At 43.6% G+C, this 23,367-nt stretch overlaps 1 protein-coding gene across 10 annotated transcripts in view; it reads left to right on the forward strand.

The window, feature by feature from the left end:
• The window catches only part of LOC135094572 (uncharacterized), a 41,723-nt gene that overhangs the window by 13,594 nt on the left and 4,762 nt on the right, over positions 1-23,367 (forward strand). For 6 of the 10 annotated variants that reach the window (XM_063994793.1, XM_063994787.1, XM_063994784.1 and 3 more), the window contains 12 exons: positions 2,820-2,912; positions 7,162-8,011; positions 12,173-12,305; positions 12,908-13,254; positions 13,465-13,694; positions 14,113-14,380; positions 14,657-16,358; positions 16,719-16,945; positions 17,430-17,656; positions 19,936-20,242; positions 20,870-20,976; positions 22,755-22,859. In XM_063994793.1, coding sequence (XP_063850863.1) covers positions 2,820-2,912; positions 7,162-8,011; positions 12,173-12,305; positions 12,908-13,254; positions 13,465-13,694; positions 14,113-14,380; positions 14,657-16,358; positions 16,719-16,945; positions 17,430-17,656; positions 19,936-20,242; positions 20,870-20,976; positions 22,755-22,859 — 4,596 coding nt within the window. The remainder of the gene's footprint in view (positions 1-2,819; positions 2,913-7,161; positions 8,012-12,172; positions 12,306-12,907; positions 13,255-13,464; positions 13,695-14,112; positions 14,381-14,656; positions 16,359-16,718; positions 16,946-17,429; positions 17,657-19,935; positions 20,243-20,869; positions 20,977-22,754; positions 22,860-23,367) is intronic. The other 4 variants (XM_063994789.1, XM_063994792.1, XM_063994794.1 and 1 more) reach the window with 2 other exon arrangements.

Consider the following 23,367-nt stretch of genomic DNA (forward strand, 5'->3'; position numbering starts at 1 on the left):
AATCTAATTACTGAGTTCATTTTATTGTGCGTGCTAATGTTAATATAAATAGCAGTACCTTTATGTCGTCAGCAAAGATGATAAGCTTTACACCTCAGCAAGATTATTGGTATTTCTGCAGCAGAAACTAAGGATGCAGAGAATGTACCAGTGTTAGCAGTGCCTGTAGTGATATGTGTTCATCTCCTAGGAGTCTTTACTGTAAAGGTTCTCTCAAGATTTTTTTGACATAACGTGTGGAGGTTCAGTGTGTGTGTGTGTGTGTGTGTGTGTGTGTGTGTTGACTTGGAAATGAAGTGATTGCTCTGTGTTTTATTCTTGTTTGGTGAGTTAGTGTGTGGCTGTGGCTGTGTGTCTGCTCTCACCTTACTTCCACATTTGAAGAGCTGTTTAAACACTTTGCATATAGATTTGAGAATTTGAGTATTGTTGAGTCTGCTCGTTATCTTTGGTGATTTACTTTGGTTGAGGCTGTGTCATTGTGTGTTCCTTCTCAGCTTAGTTCCACACACTTAAAGGACTCTTAACATTAACTGAACACTGCACCTTGACTTGAGTTAGTTCATTGCTTATATTTGGGGATTTATTGTGGTTGAGTCAATATCATTGTGTGCTTCCTGTCAGTTTAGTTATACTCATAAAGAACTGTAAGCTAAACACTTTAGATATAGACTCGAGAACTAGATCATTGTTCACCCTGTTCATTTTTTATGTCAGTTTTGGCAGAGTGTGTATTATGGTGTTTCCTCTCAGTTTGGTGTCACTCTTGAGGGAGCATAATCAGTGCATCTATCTCGGCTATTGAGTAATGCTGTCCATAAATACATTGCTTGTTGATATCTCTGACACTGCTATTTGATAATTCTGGGCATCCTCTTGATATCATTGCTGCATCATTCTGTCCATTAGTATTGTGACTGCTGGGTGTGTGAAGTGCAGCTGTTGTTGTGCTCTGCCGTAGAAAATCACGGAAGTACGTACCCAAAATTTTATCTGAAAGCTGAGGGATAAATTGAACACTCATGAGAATATAGGTGTTAGGTGTTATCAGGCCAATGTAATCTCTAATGCCCCACTGGATTGTTGGCCCTGGCTGTCCTATCTATACTGTGACAACACTTGCTTACTGTCATCCCATATCCCCTTGTTACATTTGATGGGCTGTAGCAGGACTTAGGACCATATTCTGAAACACTTCTGCACCATATACTACATTCAACTCTACTTGAAGCTATATGGGTTTTTAGCGATGATATTATTGTTCTAGTGACAGATTTACAAGGAGAAACATTCTTGAGAACCAGTTAATCATCTCTGTGGTCTTTGAAAGTAGTCGTGGTGAGAGAGGAAATCGTTTCTGAATATGGGCCTTACTGGGAGTGTTTTCAATATTCTAGTGGTGGTTTAATAAGGCTTCTGCATCACCAATAGGAAAAAATAGGCATGGGAACACAGCTAATTATCTCTGGCCTTTGAAGATAGTTTTGGTGAGAGAAGAGAAGCATTTGAGAATACAAGCCGTTAATCAGTAAACAGTATTCAAACTTAAAACAGTCACCTCTTAGACTGAATCAAGTAAACAGAGATGTAGTCAGATAGATGAGTGACTGAAGATAAATTGTAAATTCCTCACCATCACCCTATCCTGAACACCCTTAATGGCATCCTGAAGGAGAGAAAACTGGTGCTGTAGTGCTGAAAGTATTAAATGACAGGAACCACAGGGGACACAGGTGCTGCTGTTTGTTGAGCCACTCCGGACTTCTCTCCTTCCTTCCCTCTTTGGCCCTAGCTTTCCTTGCTGTGTGGTTCGGCTTGAGTGACACTGGCTTACTCTGGCTTAGTCTTTCCCTCAGCTTGTTTGGTTTTGTGTGTGGAGAAACTGCTGTGTGTGTGTGTGTGTTTGTGTGTTAGGGCTATTTGTGTGGTGACGTAGATAGAGCGTTAAGTGTGCAGAAAACTCGGAAGACAATGACAAAGTGAAAAGGGAAGGTATGAGTGATATGTAGTGATGATAATGATAATAGTAATAGTGATAATGCTTCTAATTATGTTAAGCAAGTCTCAAGTGAGTAGGAAAAGTTGCCATTATAGTTGGTATCTGCATTATATTCCTGGTCTAAGGTGTGTGGCAGGGAAGCAGTAATACCATAGAAAATAGAGACAAGGAAGGGAGATTACCCTATCACTACAATACCAAATAACAGCACCAGAACTAATGCTTGAAATCTTTATAAGTATTTAGTAGAAAGAAGAGGATTAAAAAGAATATATTGGAGGTGACTGTAGAGCAAGTAAAGAGATCTCAAGGTGATAAGTAATTAGGGAAGGATATCAAACAGTAGCCAAATAATTAATCAGAAAGAAATATAGATGTTTCAGGGAGTTAGTTATATTTGTATAGGAAACATTATTAAGCTTCATTTATAAGTTATATTTGTACAGGAAACATTGGATTAAGCATTCTTAGTGGTTTCTTAAGAGAGAAGAGCCTTGGGATTGTGACACTGTAAGAACCAACCCTAGTATTGATAGTGTGTGTCTGTGTGTGTGTGTGTATTTGTGTTTTATTTAGTCTGCAGTTATTATGTGACTTTAAGAAGTAATTTGCAATTTTTTTTATAGGTAGGGAATGTGTGTGTGTGCGTGTGTGTGTGTGTGTATTTCGTCTAAACTGTTTTTGCAGAAATGGTAAAGAGTAAGATGGAATTTTTTTTTTATCTATACTTAGGGAATGTTTGTGTGTGTGTGTGCGTGCATGTGTGTGTGTGCGCGTGTGTGTGTGTGTTGCACTAACCCCCCCACACCCACTCTGACAGAATGAAGACCCAAGCATATCAAGTGAGCGTCGATCTCAGTTCCTGCGGTCGTACAAGATTAAGAAAAAGGCACAAGGGGAGGAAGAGTCCAAGGTCCTTACTGTGTCTGTTTGTTTGGCGCGCGCACACACACAAACACACACACACACACACACTGTTGCCTTTTTTTAAACACCATCAGCTTTTCATGTAACAAAGTCATATACATAAATGTGACTCAGTATTTTCTTTCTTTCTTTCTCTTTCCGATTTTCTCTTTTCTCGTCATAGGAATCAGTTATATTTGTTTTATTTCTTTGTTTTATAATTGGCCACATCACAGCTTCTTATTTGTTCTTGTAGATATTCTTTCTACAATTATTTTTAGAAATCTGGTTTTATTTTCTTTTGGGAGCAAAATTCAGTTCTGTATACACTCATGGTACATCTGACACTTTACTACACTTAATACATCTTTGAATCTGATCATTTTATTAAGTTCTATTTATCGCTATTGTTTTTATATTTATTTTTATTTATTGATGTATTTATTAAGTTATTTTATTTTATTTTGTTTTATTTGGTTTATAATTTTCACCTGCTATCCTTGATATGACGAGGTAATTAGAAGTGCGATACAATAACACCTTAACTTTGCTTTGTGGTATGAATGTAAGCTTTCAGTGGGTGTGTGCCTAACTCTACTAACCTTCTGGAGCAGCTCAGGTATACCTTGATGAAGAGTGAATTGATGACATACTACTATTTCCTCTCCTGAGACTGCCTTGTTTGTATCTTGGTGACCGATGCACTAGGCAGCTTGTCCCGGCACTGTGGAGCTGGGCGCAGACACACGAACGGAGCACACTAACATAACGCATTGTTTAATATCAAGAGAATACTGATGTTGTTCACTGGGGTTCATTCCCATCAGGTGTTGTGTTTTAGTGTGTAATGTCACAGGGATACTTAAATATTTGCAGTGTGATTAAGTTCGGTTTTATATTCATTATATCCATACATAAGAGCATAAAAGAAGTTAAAAGAAGCCTATGCACACACACACACACACACACACACACACACACACACACACACACACACACACACACACACACTAACATAGCTCATCACATAACATCAGAAAAAAGGGAAACTGCAAGAAGCCATCAGATGAACAAATAGTATTCCCTATATAAAACTTACCTCTTTCCACTTACAACAAAGATACAAGTGTGGACAGGCTGTTGTAATGAAGCAATGTAACATACAAGAGCATTTATATTCGCTAGGGCTCGCTGCTGGCAGATGTTGGGTTGTGTGCAATATCGAAAGGATGCTAGAATATTTGCCATGTGGTGAGGTCAGTTACACACACATCCATACATGAGGACATAAGGCAAGTTGCAAAAAGCCAGTAGGTCAACATGTGAGTTCCTGCATAAAGCATTTCTTCCCATATCAACCCCTTAATCCTGACCTGTAAATGTATACAGTCTTAAGTGGACTGCCATCACACCACTCAGCCTTGTTACATCAGTGCCCCATTTGTGTGTCTGTACCCAACTTGCATTTGTGTTGACAGTGTAGTGGTATTGCATCACCCACAGAATGCCTTTATAATGTATAGAATAAACTGGTTAATCAGGATACAGAAATTACAATCAGATATTTGTATAACATCAATTTACCAATGAATATAGATGATGTATAGACACTAAGGATGTTTTGCAGACTGGTGCATCTTGGCAGTGTATGTATGGTGTAGCTTGGGAACCTGTTAACTGGTACTAGTGATGCAGAGGCAGAGACTTGTGTGTGACTAGCCAAAGCTGTAAGATCATAGGAGTGGATAGGAGTCATTTAAGAGATTGCTGTTGTGTGAACTGAATAGTGAAAATAAATACATGTAGATCGCTGTGTTTGTTGTAGGGAAGAAACCATGAGTCAGGTGGTTTAGTCAGAAGAAATTGATAAGTAGAGAATGGACGAGCTTGAGGTGATGGGGAGGTTGTATGAAAATGGAGTAAGTGGTGTAGGCATTGGAGCTTAATTATCATAGTATATGGATGTGTTAGAGTTCCAAGAGTGTGTGAGAGTAAAGCAGTGTGAAGATGTTTAAGGACACCACACTTAGCTGCAGCAGAGTGGGATTGTGGCTGGAGTAGTGACGGGAGGATGTGAAGGAACAATACGAAGGTAGACTGTAGTGAAGGAGTGTAACTGAGTGGCACAAACAACACAGTAAAGGAAGGGTATGGAAGAGAAAAAAATAGTGAAGGACTGTGACTGACTGGAACTAACACAGCACAATAGTGAAGGAAGGGTATGAAGGAGGAAAGAAGGTAGTGAAAGACATGGATTAACAAGTTTTGGTATACACAGCATGGTTATATGATACAGTAGTGAGGGAATGGTGTGGGTGGAGGAAAGAAAGTTATGAAGGTACTGACTGATTGGCTTCGTGTATTGGATGAATGATATGAACAAGGAAAGAAAGTGGTAAGATATGGATTGACTGGTTTGGCACTAACAACATTATCAATTGGCACTGAAGGAAGATTAGAGGAGAAAAGAAAGGACTCAACATACTCCAGAGATGAATGTGGGAAGGAATATTTGGTGGTATTTTTGGGGGAACCTGGCATTGAGAATCTAGACTGACAAGTAGACTGAGATGCTGCATTGTCACCACACATTTGGAAAGATCATGTCACACTTTACAAAGGTTATACCCTCCATGCACCACCATCCATTCTGTGCTTTCTTTGCCATCTCTCATGCCATTGGTTATGCAGAGTGTACCATAAGTTTCTGTTGATATTGCTCGAGGTAAAAGTTATTCTAAATAGGAAAGGTTCTATGCAGATTTTCTTCGTAGAATAATCTAACAATATCCACAGAACCTCGTACGCTCTGTAATAATGCATGCATCGGCCAGTTCCAGTCATCCTTTTTCATTTGCTAAGTAAAAAAAACAACCTTTTTAGCCTTCCTGTTTGATCACTTACCAACATGGGAAGTGTTTTGGTTCAGAAGCTTACAAAAAGACTGTGCAACTGGCCTATAGTGTTCTGTCACTGCCTAGCTACACTAACCCTGAATGTGGCCCACCATCATTCAAGCAGCATCACCTGTGGGACTCTCTGGGAATGTTTGGGTGTCTGAGTGGGAGGTTTGGTCATTGTATATCTGGTGCTCCGTCAAGAACTCAGATTTATGATCATTTTCCTCTGCATGTTTTTGGTATCACTCTTATTGCATGGTGCTGATTGGTGTTGATGAAGAGTATTTGTTGTGTCTGTTGCTTGTATCATTGGTATTTGTATGGTATTGAATGTAAGGTTTTCATCTTTGAGTGTGTATCCTTGGTAATTGTTGAAATGTACAGGGTGATTCACTTTGAAGTCATTGTTATGTACTGTTGATAACAAGGTGGTATTAACTCTTGGCATATTAATTAATTGTCACAGGTATTCACAATGAGAAAGTTGTGGTGGGTGTTGCATGCTTCAGAGTGGGAGGAGGAGGAGGAGGACCTGGAGGTGGAGGTGTGTCTACTTACCTTCTTCATATTACATCTTGATTATGTTTAGTGTGACCATGAATAGAGTTTTTGAAATATGGTGCATAAAGAATCTTGGGGAATTTGTACGGCGAGGACTGTGGTATGGAAACATTCAGGGGGACGAGTGAGTGAATGAGGTAGAGAAGGTAAGATAGAATTAGTGATAGATGCAGTCTGTAAACAAGATTGATGTGCAGCAACAAAGGAGAGTATAAGTAGTCAGAGGAATAGTAATCAAAGCAGGACATATATTCTAAGAGGTTAAGGTTGAAGCGGAGACAAATAGAGAAAGTATTATGGCTTTGCTAAGGTAAGGGTGATTGTGAAGGGACAAGAATGTGTTATGGGTAGATAAGGGTGGGAGTAAGGGTGATGGTGAAGGGACAAGAATGTGTTATGGGAAGGCAAGGGTGGGAGTAAGGGTGATTGTGAAGGGACAGACACAGTGAGGGGAGTGTGAGGTGGACAGACAGACCAAGGATATGTTATGGATAAGTCAGGTTCATAGTAAGGATGAGGATGGCTGGGCAGGAATACTTCGTGACAAAATGCGCTATGGTCAAGTCAGGGTCCTGATAAGGATGAGAGGACGTGTCACAGGTAAATTTGGGTTGTGGTAAGAATGAGATGACATGTTGCAAATAAATTATGATCATAGTAAGGATGAGGGTGTTTGTTTAGAGACACTTAATGACAGAGTGAGTTAGGGTGATAGTAAGGATGAGAGGGATGGAACAGGACACCAAACACCAGACAGCCCACAAACACTCCTGCTCACCCTGACTCCATTTGCAGGTCCCAAACATCCACTTGGACCCAAGACGTGTCCACCAGGTACTGCCCTTAGTGGCGGCCACCTCACCCTCCCCCTTGGCCCAGCAGGACCCCAGATCCCGGGGGCAGGAGGCTGCGTCCCGTGACCCCAGACTGGCACAGGAGCAGCGGCCGTCAGGCGGGGAAGCCTCAAGGGACCCGAGGCGGAGCGCTGAGATGTCCCGCGATCCCCGCCTGGCTTCTCACTCCTCTGAGGCCCCCAAGGCTTCCCGCGACCCCAGGCTGGCAGGGAAGGAATCCAAGGAGAAGAAGGACAAGGAGAAGGAGAAGGAGAAGGAAAAAGAGAAAGAGAAGGAGAGGAAAGAGAAGGAGGATAAAAAGAAAGACAAGGAGCACCACAGGAGTAGCTCCAAGAAGGAATCGTCTTCCTTATCCCCTTCATCTTCCTTGTCAAGTTCAATCCGAGATTCCAAGAAGAAGAAGGACAGTGGAAAGTCCTCTTCATCCAAGTCCTCATCCAGCTCCTCCAAGTCAAGTCACCACGAGAAGGAGTCCATCATTGCCACAACCATCACCACGCCACCCACCATCAGTCTCACTGCCTCTGCCACCACCACCTCCTCTCCCTCCACTCCTTCATCCTCCTCCAAAGACTCCAAGAAGTTGTCCTCGACGCTGGAGTCCACAGAGGGCCCAGCCACCTTCAAGAGTGACCGACGGAGGAGCCAGCGCACCTACAAGAAGCGCGAGGAGAGCCCCGACGACACCCCGGAGCCCCAGACCAAGCGGAGCCGAGGCGAGGTCACGTCAGATTCCGATAGTGACCATTACGACGCCAATAGGCCGAGTCCGTCATTGTACAATAAGTCCGGTGAGTACGAGGGCCGGGTGAGGCAGGCGGGGCAGGCCAGGGGGAGGGGCTTGTCTGCAGGCCTCCTCTTCCCCCTTACCTCCTGTTCCCACTCCTGCCTCGGGCCCCGCCCCGCCCTGCCACCCCCCGGTGTGTGTCTCAGCGCATTCTGAGTCATCTGTGTGGCGAGTATATTTGCTGCTTCACATCCTCAGTGTTACTGTTCATGTCCCTAGGGACAGCTATGCTAGTCACTACTATTACTGTAAAGCCTTGACATGCCAGACTTCCTGTGACCAAAGCCAGTGTGAGCAGTGTGAAAGTCCACTGAAAAAGTGACATCCAGACTCCCCTCACCAGCCTCCAGACGTGTCCCAGTGCATCACACGGCAGTCTGGATGGTGCCGCCAGCGTTGCAGTGTGGCAGCACCAGCTGATTCCAGTATCTTTATCCTTTTCTGCAACACAAATCTAAAAGTACCTTTGTACTGTGCTGTATATTCATTTTAACAACTAAATAGTGTAATGATGTATGCAGGCATCACATTAATGTACACTGATACATGTGGCTTTGTTCAAACTGGCCTTTGCCATCATTGATTCTAGTCCATTGCATCTAGTCTGATAAATGGAAGCTCAACAGTGATGTCTGATGTGCCAAGGTTTTACTGTATGATTTTTGCAGTATTGTTATTATTATGATGATAGTTTATTTTTATATTAGAAATATATTTTTCTACTGACATTGTGTTCTTCCTGTGAATGTATATTGAAGTAAGAGACTGGGAGAGAGAGAATAACTTATTTTTTCCTGCACCAATCCTTGTGTCTGTAACACTCAAGTTTAAATAAACCCCCACCTCTGATAGCTTTGTTATTAGCACTGCTGGTCCGGTTAACCACTGCTGTAATACGTGTCAGAGACGAGACACATTGCTTCACTCTGGTGCCAATCACATATTCTTGCTGAGTCTGACCATGCATGAGGGAAGCACAGAGGAGGTAGAGGAAGCCTCCAGAGACAGTGTGACACAGAGTAGGCAGGTTGACAAGACTGGGTGGTGGTTCAAGAAGCAGTGTGCGTCAGACTGCAGAACACCTCCTTGCCCTGGCAGTGGTTGCAGCTGTGATGGAACTGAAGCAAGGTGGAGGCAAGCCCCTCAGCTACCAAGAGTTCAGAACCAAGTATCTGTGGCTGGTTTCCATAACTTACTCAAGATAATCAAGAGAACTCTGTGAACTGTAGTTGTGTCCAGTCAGATGGCCAGGCTCTTGATGTTGTCTTGAGGTTGTCCTGTGAGTTGACACACTCGGGGTATTCACCTCAGTGTGTTTGATGAAGTTACGTCAATGAAGGGAAAGAAACAATATCTTGATGTGCTACTTTTTATTGGAATAGATGGACTTTGGGAGATATTTTTCCGGTTTTCACTTTAACAACAAAAGTGAAAGTGTTACTCAGATGAGTGAAATGATTTTTTGTTATATTAATTAAAAATGTTTAATAATTGTATAGTACAAAATATTGTAGCTCCTCTATGCTGTATTAGCGTTGTGCAAAGAAATATACATCCAATATACTGATGAGTCTGCAGACTTGCTACTGTATCCAGTCTGTGTGATGCTTGCTGGACTGTGTCAGGAGTCCAAGTGATGACTGGGGAGGACAAGGCTGACATGAGGGGCACAGGCTTGGACATAAGCTGATAGGCAATGTTCTATTAATGTATACTGTCACAAAGACATGAAGGGATGGATAATGGAATTTACTGGAAAAGTGGAGACTGAAAACCCTGTCTGATATCATCTGTCAATCTTGATGGAATGTTATACAAATGCCAAAAGGAAAAGCGTCTTGTAAGTTTACTTTGCATATTTTTTTTCAGGATTGCAAACAAAATATACTGAATACACTGAACACTACACATCATGACATCACTAGGATTGTTAGGGCAGATGTTTGTGTAGTGTGTGTGTGTTTGTTAGTTTGTTTGTGTGTGTGGCAAGTGAGTGAGTGAGAGAGAGAAAGAAAGAAGTCGTGTTGTATCAGTTAGGTAAATTTGTACTTGTGATAATAATTGGAGTTTTGATTTGTTGGATCATTGTGACAGGTTAGTTAGCTGCTAGCTTGGAGAAATTCTACTATGAAAGTAGTGTAAATGGATGACACATAAAGGTATTCAACATGATACCAATACCCTGTGAGACATGCAAGCACCCAGACTGGGCAAGGACAGGCACCACCACTGAAATCCGTTACCATCTGGTGAATGATGAATATTTCAAAACAAACTACTGGAAACGTGAACCATTTGTATATTTCCTTCAGTATACAAGTCATGAAGTTTGAAGGATTAAAAGTTGAAGGAGCGTAAGATCAGCAGCTTCCTGTGGCATTGATACGAGTTTCCTTAAAGCAGGAGTTTGTGGAGAGTAGACATTCTTATAAGATATTTCTGGTAGTGGCATTAATTTCACTCGAGTTACCTTGCAGAGGCCTCTCCTTATAGCTGTCTGATATCAGTGTGCCTGTAGAGGTGATTCACGAGACCACAGTGTCCAGTGTTCTTCAGACTAAATGAAAGGGAAGGAAAAAACTCATGTATATTAATGTCATAACTTGTACTAATTGAATTTTTTGCCTTTGTAATTACACTTGTGTGCTCAGTATCTTGATAATATTCTTATCTCTTGTGGACTCTGCTATGTTTTAAATATTTAAAAATGTGGCCCCATTCATCTGTTTCATTACTGTGGTGCTTTGTCTGCCTGACTGTGGTGCTTCCTGTGTCTTCATGTGGATCAGTATTGGGGAAATATTACTATGAAAGTGTGTGTGTGTGTGTGTGTGTGTGTGTGTTGAGAATCCCTTATCTGAAATATGGTGGACTGGAAGTGTTCTAAATTTTGTTGTTTTTCCTGTATTTTGGAACACAAACAGACTTCTACTTAGGATGGGTCCATGTTCCCCAAAAACGATCTCAAGTAAAAAGGTACATAGTGTCTTGTCAAAATGCATCTTTGAACATTTAGTTGATACTGTTCTTATAATATTAGATGGAAATAATTTATTATATTAATGTATTGCTTCTGTATTATCTCTATATCTCCAATGCCTTACTCCATCTGTGAGTGTCCCCAGTGGGGCAGCTGTGGCCCTGTCCAAACACTCCCTCCTTGCATTTCAAGCCCTGTGTCTCTTATAGCAACACTCTCACACTTACTCCTTTATTTTATCCCTCCATCCTCCAAGTGGCTTTCCTTTCCCATTAGGTTCTTTAATTTTACTCTTCAGCTTTCTTGATGCTACCCTTCTACCTTCCAAGTGACCTTTCTTTCCTGTGAGGATATTTATTTTTACTCATGTTTTCCTTTTGCTATCCTCCTATTTTCAAAGTGCCCTTTCTCTCTGATTAGCACCTGTAATTTCAAGTACACTCTCTTTACAAACTGTCCACATGTCATCCAGTCACTGTGACCAGTCTACCTCAGTGTATTTCTTGTCACCCATTCAGTGCTCAAGTTGCATCTTTTCCTTTGTGTTTCTGTTGCTTGCTCATATTAGTGTGAAAATGTGAATAGATGATACTTGAAAATAATGCATTTGAAAACTCGCAGATTTTGGAGTTATGAGTTTTGGTGTTTTGAAATACCAGATAAAGAATTCTCATCATGTGTCACTCTATCCTGGAATTTTTTGAGTGTGATGTGTGAGGGAGATGGGCTGAAATCTTGGGAGGTGTGAACATTGAGGATGAAAATAGGACTTGTAGGAATAAAAGATGTCTAAATAAGAAAAACTGAAAAGTGAGGGACCTGAAGGATTCCTGAGGGCATAGAGAATATGTGGTGGCAAATGTGCTCTTTTTAGATGGGTGAGTGCAGTTCTGGCAAGAATGTGGAGGAAGAAGTACATTTTTAGTGCACGTAAATTTGCATTCACACACAAACACACACACACACACACACACACACACACACACACACATACATACATACATACATACATTTTTTTTACATACATACATACATACATACATACATACACACACACACACACACACACACACACACACACACACACACACACACACACACACACACACACACACACACACACACACACACACACATCAGGTGACCCCAAAAGTTGCCAGAATGAGGCAATATTTCCTGTTTCAGCCAAGAAAGTGGATGCAGGCAGTGTCACTCCCTCCACCACCGTTGCGGACACCGACTACCGCCAGTTCACCTCGCCACCCACCAAGACAGAGGAGAATGTGTCCCCAGCCAAGAAGGACTGTCTCATTGACGAGTGAGTGCATCTTTGTATGGCTCCCAATATGACTTACTTTGTTACTCTGCCAGCTGCATGACACTCCTTAGCAAGCTTGATCATTTACTGGGTCTGTTTGGTCTGCACTATTTCCTTGTCCTGACTGTGTACTCGTCTCTTCGTTCTAGCTTCCGTATCATCCCAGACACCACCACCACTTCTCCTCCTTTGGCTATTTCCCTAGAGTCAGTTTGGCACCACATACGAGTCTCCACCAGCTGTCTCTGTCCCTTGCATCTTCCTCTGTGTCTCTTGTCCTTGTCCACAATTCCATCCCTCCATTTCACTCTCTGTCTTCTCCTTAACCTTCCCTCAGCTGGTTTCCTCCAAGCTCTTTTAATAGATTCCTGGTCTTCTCTTCTTACTACATAACCAAAACCATCTCATTTTGGATCTTCTTACCTCTTCTGTAATGCATTCTACTTCTGCTCTCCTCCTCACTTGTTCATTTCGTGATGTTCCCATGAGTGACACACCCATTGTCCACCTCAGCATTCTCACCTCTGTTCTTTCCAGCTTCCTCTCTTCTGTTTTCTTCAATGCCCACCTCAAATGATGGCAACCAAAACATTGTTCCGCAGACTGTTCAGCAAGAAGGATGTGGACTACCGCCAGCTGCTGCCACAGCCTGGCATGCTGCCCACAGCCACACTGCCAGCGGCCTTCAAGATGGCAGACCAGGACGACCGCACTCCACCCATAGACAAGTCCCACCATCCACCACGGGAACCACTGGCACCCCTCAATAAGGACACCAACTCCCCACTCCATGCAAAAGCAGAGCCCACCAGCCCTACCACTCCTGCCATCAGCGAGCTGGAGCGCAGCAGAAAGCTGAGCTTCAACAGTCCTCATGCTGCCTCCTGGGAGAAGTTCAGGCAGAAAAATCCAGAATTCAAGGAGTACCAGAGACAAGCCAGTACCTCAGGTGAGTGTCTCCGGGTGGTGGTGCCTGTGTGGGGTGTGAGTGCAAGGCAAATGTGTATGTGGGTGTTTAGTTTTCTATTGGGACTTCATAGATGACTCCTTGCATTTGTGAGGAAGAAGACATGAAAGGTTAAGTAAATAATCAGTGATCAGTGGGAAAGTTATAGCTTATATTTTGTGAAGAGAAATTAATGGATCTTATTATTTCCAGAGTCAGAGAGAGGCTTCAGTCCCATGCATGGGGACCAGGACATGCCCTTCTGTGGCAATGCCTCCCAGCAGCCACCCTCTTCCCAGGGACCACCGTTCCCTGGCCGGCCTTTTGAGGAGCCCCATGGTACCCCACACGGCAGGCCGCGGGAGGGCCCCTGGCAGACTTTTGAGGAGGGGGACCGCAGGGCCCTCTTTGGCAGGAACAAGGCAGCGCAGGAGAACTTTAAGGTGTGTGTGTGTGACATTCTAGGGCTGTTGAGAAGTTCCATCAAGAAATGTGTCAGTAGCAAGACCTTTATTTCTCATTCAAATCTCTATATTGACATTTAAAAACACTTATTGTCCAATTCTGGATAATACTTTTGACCTTTCTTTTGGGACTGGCATATTCAGTGGGCCTTTTTTTAGCTTTATTTTTCTGCCCTTGGCCAGTGCCCCTCTTACATAAAAAAATAATGAGTAAAAGAAAAAAAAAATTTACTTCAGACAAGAAAACACACCTTCATTTTCCTTTTATTTCCACACCAGGATTCAAATATCTTATCTGTTCATCCTTACCTTGACACTCCCACATGGTGCAAGTACTCAAGCACTTTTTCCCGTTATTGCATCAGCTCTCTGGCCTAATGCACTGCTCCCCCAACAGGTGATCCTGGAGCAAGCCCAGGAGCAGCGGGACCGAGGGGAGATCAGTGAGCTGCAGTACCAGCACATGGCCAACCAGCTGCGCCTCTTTACTGAGCAGGAGCAGATCAGGGAAGCCAGGGAGAGGGACAGACTGCAGCCAAGACCCATCAACCAGCCACAGCAGCAACCACAGCAGCAGCCACAGCAACAGCAGCAACAGCAGCAGCAGCAGCAGCAGCAACAACAGCAGCAGCAGCAGCAGCAGCAGCAGCAGCCACCGTACAAAGGTTGGTGTAAGAATACATGCATTAAATGGGATGTTCTGTACAGATGGGTTGGTTTTGGTTATATTTGGGATTAGAGAGTGGCGGGAAGTGTTAAGAGCATAATTAAGGCTAATGTGTGGCAGATATGTTTGTGTGAATAAAACAAGCTGCTTTTTCTCTTTTTTGTGCATATTTTAGCAATTAGTGGGAGACGGGGATCAGTGAAGGATTTACAGTGTGTTGTCTTCCTCACACTGGCAGGCCATGCCCCCCATGAGGTATCCTTCCTTCCCACAGGGTCTGAGGCAGACTGGGGTGCGGGGCGTGGCCGTGGCGGGGGCAGAGACATGGCCGACAGCTTCCGAGGTGGCGGCCGGGGCAGCTTCCTCGGCTCCGGCATGCACCAGCAGCCCCGCAACATGGGACGGGGAGGCCGCTTTGAGGAGGAGGACAGTGGCTGGGGTCGAGGCGGGGGCGGGGGCAGAGGCTGGCCCTGGCGAGGTGGCAGGCACCCGAGGGAGGAGCGAGGCGGTGGCGTGGGTCACAGTGGGGGGTGGGGGCCGCACAGGGACAACATGCTGGAGGACGAGTGGACGGGAGAGCCGGACCTCCCCTACGTCTCTGAGGAGACCCTGAAGGCGGCGGCGCGGGAGGCAGAGACGCGCACCATCGAGATTGATGGTGTGCCGCGGGAGATCCGCACCTACGGGGAGACGGCCGTCATCCTGCTGGACTGGAACGATCCGCGCATTCTGACTTTTGGTGAGGGCCACTGCAACATTGTGTTTGATGAGGGCAAGTTTGTGCTGCCCATGCGCATCGGGGAGGACTACAAGGAGTTCACCATTGATGGGGAGACCCACCGGGTGAAGCTCGGCGTGCCCACCCAGGAACTGATGCTGGATGGCCGGGGCTATCAGTGCTTCTACGGCGGCAAGCCCATCACGGTGCACCTGGCGGGCCAGCCCAGGACGGTGTATCTGGATGGCAAGCCGCCCAATGTCAACATTGGCCCCATCACCAACACCGAGTTTGTGGCAGGCAAGGTGCAGCTAGTGATCCACGCCAAGAAGGTGGTGAACCTGTTCCTGGACGCCAAGCCGCAACGCTTCAACATCGACGGCAAGCCCTTCGTGCTGCAGTTCACGGATGCGCTCCGTGCCGTCCTCATCAACAATGTGAGGTTCCCCGTGGAGTTCGGCGGCCTGCCCATTGGCATCAGCGTGCGCGGCTTCCGGCGGTTCCTGCGCTTCACGTCACTGCCGCCGGGTGTGGTGGCCAGCAAGGTGCACATCCGGGGCATGGAGACCGAGGCACAGAAGAAGTCTGGCTTGCCCCCCGTCCCGCCTGTTGCGGACAAGTTCCTGGACGGACAGAGCCGCGGCTCCCCCTCCCTTGAGATGGCTCGTAATGTTAACTTCCCCATAGACAAGCCTGCTGTGGCTCCCCACCTGCCGGTGAGCATGGGCCAGCCAACAGACGTCGTGTTTGGGGCCCACCAGGGACCTGCACTGCCCATGGGACCCAACCCTCCACGCCCAGTGATGCCTGTGCCTCCCCAGCACTCTCACCCCATGCCCTCAGGTCTGCCACACCCTCCTGCACCACCCCAGATACCCACCTCCCTCACTCAGATACCCCCCCAGTTCCCAGCACCCATCTCTTCACAAGGAGCTCCATTACCTGCCCAGATGACCCTGCCCAATGTGGCCGTGCCCAGCTTAGGCCAGGCTGTGACAACAATGGCAATGCCCGTGGCGTACAGGACCTCCCAGGTGCCTGCCACCACCTTCAAGCCCACCCAGGCCAAGCCCTTGGACTTGTCGGCCCTGCTGGAGGACCTCACCCGCAAGGGTCTCATTGGACAGAAGCCCCTCACTACCTCCAAGGTGCGCAAAGACAAGGAAGAGGCAGACAAGAAGAAGGAGGAGGAGGAGCAGAGAGAAAAGGATGAACTTATTCCATTTGAGCTTATGTTCACCTCAGAGAACCTACGCAAGTAAGTATAAGTGTGATGTTGCTACACACATGAAGCTTTCAGATATTTATGTCCATTTTCATGTAAACATAGTACAGTGGAATGCAGAGTACTGTGAATATCACACTCATTGCTGTCTGGTATATCTTTCCTTCATCACTAACCACTCAGAGGCATCTTTTCTTGTTCTACAGCCACCTGCAAATGTTGTACTGCCTATAAATTGCAAAATCTATTCTTTTCATCCCGTCCTTTCTTGTAGATGCTCCTAAAAATTCCATACATTGGTCTTTTACAGTGAATTGTTGCATATTGCAGTGAAGGGGTTAGGGCAGAGTATTGTATGATTTACTGATGATGCCATTTTTGCTCCTGACACAGGCGTCGCTCGTGGGTGATCGAGGCGCAGTACCGAGGAATGCAGTGCTCGTCGTGTGGGCTGCGCTACCCACCTGAGCAGACCCTGCAGTACTCACACCACCTGGACTGGCACTTCCGGCAGAACAAGAAGCAGCAGGAGTCCACCAAGAAAGCCAACACCCGCAAGTTCTATTTTTCCGTCCCAGACTGGCTGCAGTACGAGGAGATTGAGGATGTGGAGGAAAGAGGTGTGCTCATTTGTTAAGTATTAGTATTAGCCCAAACACTGTTCTTGCATCAGGACAAACTTCAAAGGTCACAGGGATGATGAGTTGGGTTTTCATGGGTGTTTTTCCCAGTGATGGTTAAACTACCACTGCATTGCTGTAAACACCCTAGAGAACATGAGTAACGTCAATAGATGCAGTTGAAAATAGTTGATATCAGGCACCAAAATGTTCAAGGATATGCCCATTTGTGTGTCTAAGGTTTGCTTTCATAGTGGATGCTTAGATCAGTTTCCTAGCAAGGTTGAAGTCTGTCTATACACCAGATTGAAGGGAGTTAGCCAAGACAAATGCACACACACATACTCTCACTTACATTCTTGTACCATCTTTTGACCCACACCCTAATGAGTAAACAAGTTAAGATATATATGTATATAGAAAGATACATCATAATCATGTTTTAGCATCTGTAGCATTGTGACAAGTGTGTTCTTTGTTCCAGTTCCCAGCATGTTTGAGACGGAGGGCATCGAGAACACCATGGAGGCGGAGGATGCAGAGGAGCCAAGCGTAGCCGTCTCCTCAGACGCTGCACTGGGCATCTGTCCCGCCTGCCACGACACTTTCTCCCAGTTCTTCCACCAGGAGACGGAGGAGTGGAGGTACCACAATGCCATACAGGTGGAGGGAATCAACTACCACCCAGGGTGCCACCAGGACCTGTTGAGGGTTAGTACATGTTACAATATGTGTTGGAATAGCAAGTTCTATATAAGAGTGGATTGTAGTACTTGTGTGTGTCCTTGAAACCTACCATAGGAGGGAAGGATGCTATGATAATGTGGCTTATTCAAGATTGATAAAAAGGGCAATAATGAACACTGTTGATTCTTTAAGGGAAGATAGTAACAAGATAGCAAGATTTAACTTAAGAGGCTGTTGCAAGGTAGCTTGATATTTATCTGTCTACAGTGGTATCTTGATATACGTCCTTAATCCATTCCAGATCCTTGGACTTACACTAAACAGGACATATACCAAACAAATTTTTACCATAAGAAATAAAGGGAAAATTATTAATCAATTTTCATGAAAAAAAAAAATCCTATTGTTATTGGCATATTATACAGTACATTGATGGGGTTGTATAAAGTAATTCAAACACTACTTAATACTAAAATACACACCATATTTGATGGCATATTTGATGGAAATTTCAAAATTAAATCTATGGGAGGCCTCACATTCACATATAAGACATAAGTTTGTTTTATATGCTGTCAAATACAGGTGAAGTTCTAACACGTGAGTTGTATTCCAAAGAAAGGTTGTATACCAAGCAAATATTTTCATGTCCAAACAGGAAACATACCAATTTGGATTTATTCCAAAGTAGACATATACCGAGGTACCACTGCATCTGTATACCAGGCTAGCAATCCCACACCAGGCACCACACTCAGACACAAACATCATAAACACTCTTAGTCCAGTCAGCCCCCAGTGGAAAGGAAACAGTTTCATTTTGAAGGAGCAGTGATAGACCAGTGTAGCTGAACATACTATAGTTAAAAAAAACAAGCTCTAGAGACCAGAATCCAAGCCACAGCCAGACCCTTATACAGCAGACTAGGTAGGGAAGTGTTGCTGTGTAGAGGAAGGTGGTGAAGAAGAGTGTGTGTGTAAACATAGGAATTATGTTTGATGTTATGAATGATATGCCTTTCGTCTAACTCCAGTAATTGCATTCCAATTACTGTTATTTTTTGTTCTAAAGGCAGGTTTCTCATGATAATTCTTTAATTGATTTTCTCACACATTTAAATTCCCAGTTTTATTTAATGAGCACTGGAAGTAAGCTCAGTCTGTGTTTTGAGAAAAGTAATAATTGCAGTACCAGATTAGGTTCATGATCAGTAAACCATATTATACCACTTGATACAAAAATGTGTGTGTGCCTTGGTGTTAGTCCTGCCATGCACAGACTTGGGGTGAGTGTTGAGTGGTGATGGCTGTGTGTGTATCTGTTGGCTGGCCAGTGCAGGGAGTCTTGAACACTTACTGACAAATGTAATGTTTTCTTTGCAATGTGGACCTGACCACTATCAGAAGGTAAGGGAATAAGCACAGTGCTCCTTTCCTATGTGCATAATGTAGAATAAGGATGGAGTATATTAGGTCATTTATCACCAACCAGTACAGCTTGTGAGGTGCAAGCTTATTCCTCTCCAGGCAGACAAGTTAAACTGACTTACACTTTGATCTTATGGATGAAACCCAGATTTGCATGCGTCTTCCTGTAGCAGTATTCCATCACTATGAATTCAGAGTACAAATACATGTTTTCATGTCTGTGTATTAGTGATATACTTCATGAGGGATGTAGCTAACATGTGACAACTGAGTCAGCCTGCACCATTAACAGTGACAGCTGGACATAATTCATTCTCTGAGTGGCTGTGTTGTGGCTTGTGCATTGAATTAGAGGAGTAATTCACATGAACACTTGTCATGTTTATTTGTATTTTTATTATGATACTAATCTATATAAACAATTACTTTTATATATGAATATTTTTCTGTAGCACTGCAGTTTTATAGCTTTAGATGGTTGTACACTGGCACTTATTGCCCTCCCTCTGGTGTGCCTCCGCTGTGCCAGCACTGTCACCGTGTTTGGTTCACAGGACGTATCTTTCCGAGATGTGTTTGCACAAAATACTAAATTTCACCTTAGTGTGTATCTTTATACACAAATGGAAGACTTAGATTACATGAAGTGATCCTGTGTTCTTTAGTTCTTGATGTGAGATTGATTATTTTCCTTCTTGCCTTGAATTTCTATCCAGCATTCCTTTTATTGAATAACATGCATGTCAGAATATGCATCTCTTTGAAGTGATGGGTTTTGAGAACTGTCTTTCTGTATACTGTTGTATTGGCTACTTGTTATTGGTTGTCGTCTTATATTGACTTTTCTCTTAGTAATAGCTCTTTTCTTTAAATAGGCGGAGGAAGCAGAAAAAGAAGCAAAGAAAGAAGACAAAGAGGAATCAGAGGATGTTCAGATGAAGGACGTGTCAGAGGAAAAGAATGAAGAAGAACAGAAAGAAGAGGAAAAGGAAGACTCAGCTGAATCAAGTACAAAGGACAAAGATAAGGAAGAGGAAACTACCACAGCAGCAGCAGCAGCAACAACAACAACAACAACAACAACAACAACAACAACAACAACAACAGAGACAGAAAATGAGGCTGCAGGAGACAAAGAGAATAGTGTGACTGTCAACGGAGAGCAGATGGACACAACGCCAGGTAATGCACCACCTCCACCCAGCTGCCTGAGTGTGCTGGCAACTCAGGAAAAGAAACACTAGAAAAAAAATCACTTGCAGTCTTAATTGTAGGTTTTTTCCCTTTTATTTCTCTTCTTTGTTGTGAGCCAAGGGACAAAGTGGTGTGAATGATTGTGAATGTGAAGGTTGTGTGTCTTGGCTTTGATACTCTCCTCTTTGTGGGAGACGGCCTTGGTATAGGCATGTATGTATGTATTGTTTTTGAAGGAGGCCATCTTAGGGTATGACAAAGGAAGACGAGCATGCTATTTTGCTACTCTTTATCAAGTTTCATTAGAGAAAAGAGTCCAGCTACATAGGTGTCCCTGTTCTCTCTTGAAAAAAAGTTGAAATCACAGGATGGACTGAAGCAGGAACAGGCAGGGAAGGGAGTTCTGGAGTTCATGTAGCATTCTCATTGTGTTTACCATTTTCCTTCAGTGTGAAGTGCCCTGGTCAGCTAAGAGTGTACCTACTGTCAAGATTTGTAGGGAGATTTTCAGCAGATCAGAGAGAGAGAGAGAGAGAGAATACAGTATAGAGCCTAAAAGAATGAAGTGTTTTAGTAATTGAGAGTGATGGAGATTAACATTACCACATCTTGCAGCACCAGAGGAGACTCCACCCACTGAGATGCAGCTTCCAATCCGCATCAAGGAGGAGCCAGTGGATGTGGAGGAGGAGGAGGAGATGACTGAGGGTACCGCCAGTATGGTAAGACACACACACACATACATACACTCACACATGCACACACACACAGTCACTATAATTGTTTAGGTGAAGAGTTATCATGCTTACTTGGGTTTTGTTTTGTTACCTGATGGCTTTTTGTGTGTCTGCATAAGCTGAAAGTAATGTGAAATGTAATAGGAAATTCTTATTGTACTCCTTTGAGATTTTTCCTTTTAATTCTAGTCTATAAAAGTCTCTCTCTCTCTCTCTCTCTCTCTCTCTCTCTCTCTCTCTCTCTCTCTCTCTCTCTCTCTCTCTCTCTCTCTCTCTCTCTCTCTCTCTCTCTCTCTCTCTCTCTCTCTCTCTCTCTTACTGGGATATTATAAAAAAAAACACTTGTTATTTGCATTATCTTGATTTTTTTGGCTTGTAGCAGATATAATTGGCAAAACATCATTGCCATCACATACACATCACACATGCACACGCCAGATATACACTAGTTTGTTATGATTCTTGAGGAAGTAGTGCGGAAAGTGAGCCTTGACAGCAACCAGGCTACACACGTGGCAGTGACTTGGAGGGCACACACCTTCAACACAAGAAATGATTAATAGATTCCTTAACATAAGACTCTTTGTATGTGTTCCTTTGAATGAATCAGAGATCCATGAATATTTCAGTTAGATCATTTATCTCAAGCAAGTTTCCAGTGTTTTATCTTGCATCATCACTACTAGTTCTTGATTTATCCCTGAGAGCATTGTCACCATATTCAATTTTTGTTATCTTAGTAATAGTTTTTTTTTATGTACCTAGTTTAAGCTTTTTAGTTATCTTGCTTCAGGCACTCAACCTTCTGATGTCTTGGTTTCCTCATTATTCTGGCATGCTGTGACTGCAACATGTGTGTCACATACTCACCTCCTACCCATGCACACTCAACACTAAGCTACACTGACTGACTGTTAAAAAAATGATAAATAAATGAATAAGTAAAGAGGGTATATTCAAAAACACTACTCTGAACTAATAGAAGGAATTTTTTTTCCATAATAAACTGTAAATTCCCATCATTATTTAAATACTGACCCTCCCTGTGAAGTCTGAGTAGTTTTCTTTGTCCATTAATTTTTCCCATGTCATATAAAGGAAATCCCTATTATTTTAAGGATATTTTTTTGTTATATTGTGTTATTAAGGGCAATATATCATTTTGTCCCTGCCTTGGATACGAGGCTCATGTAGATTTGTGGCTGATTGCTTCTCGTCACTGGTAATTCTTTGGCATATAAGTCACATCATTCACTAATTTTGTGGGTGGTTTTGTCCCTGCAATTTTAAATGAATTAGATTTAGAATTTCAAGCCCTTTCAGTCATTTTGGTAATCACTGAATTTTGCTATGTTGCCAATTGTGAAAGATAAAGATCTGCTTGGACACACACACACACACACACACACAGTCTCTCTCTTTACTGCCTGCACATGATCTATTACTTCAGTCCTCATCTGTGAATTCATTTAGCAAATCATCTTTCATAAGCCACACACTCCTATACTTCCACACACACACACACACACACACACACACACACACACACACACACACACACACACACACACACACACACACACACACACACACACACACACACTAAGCACTCTTTCCTGCCTTTACGAAAGCCACATTTACAGTTTTGTCTCCATTCTTAAGTACTGCAGTCCCTCCATCCTCCCAACACCTGTCCCTTCCTCCCATCTCTCCCTGTTGCATTGCCTGAGTGTAAGCATTCCTGCCCTCACCTGTCCCTCCAGCTGTCTTCCTTCGAGGGCGTCACCATCAAGCAGGAGATCAAGCAGGAGCCGCCCGATGATGTCTTTGACTCACTCCCCGACCCCAACATCCTGGAGACTGGCGAGGTTAATATTGTGTGTGTGGACGTGTGCCTGTGTGTGTGGGTGTGTGTGGTGAGGTTAATATATGTGTGCTTGTGAGTGTGCTTGTGTGTGTGTGAGTGAGAGAGCCAGTGAATGAGTGAGGAGGTAGGATTCGAGTGAGTGAGTGAGTGAAAGCTTATATATTCACACCAGATTAGATTAGTGTTGTTGTTGTTGCCTCATAAATATAATCTAGTTTTGCATCACTGACTTCCATGGTCAATAATGAGGCAGCTTCTCCACACTCACTCAGGAAACACTCACCAAATCTCAGTTTCAGAAAGCATTGCGACTAACTAATCTCTATATAATTCCTGTAGGTTAACCAGTGGTCCTTTCCTGTAACTCGCTATAGACACTTAGAGAAGACACAAGAGATGATCATTACCTCATAACACCATTAACGACTCCATCTGTCATCACGTTCAACACCAATTTGTTCTGGCCCTGAGTACTCCCTGCTCTCCCTCCCTCCCATCCTCCCTCCCTC

This window comes from Scylla paramamosain, chromosome 46, assembly GCF_035594125.1.
Source record: "Scylla paramamosain isolate STU-SP2022 chromosome 46, ASM3559412v1, whole genome shotgun sequence".
NCBI lineage: Eukaryota > Metazoa > Arthropoda > Malacostraca > Decapoda > Portunidae > Scylla > Scylla paramamosain.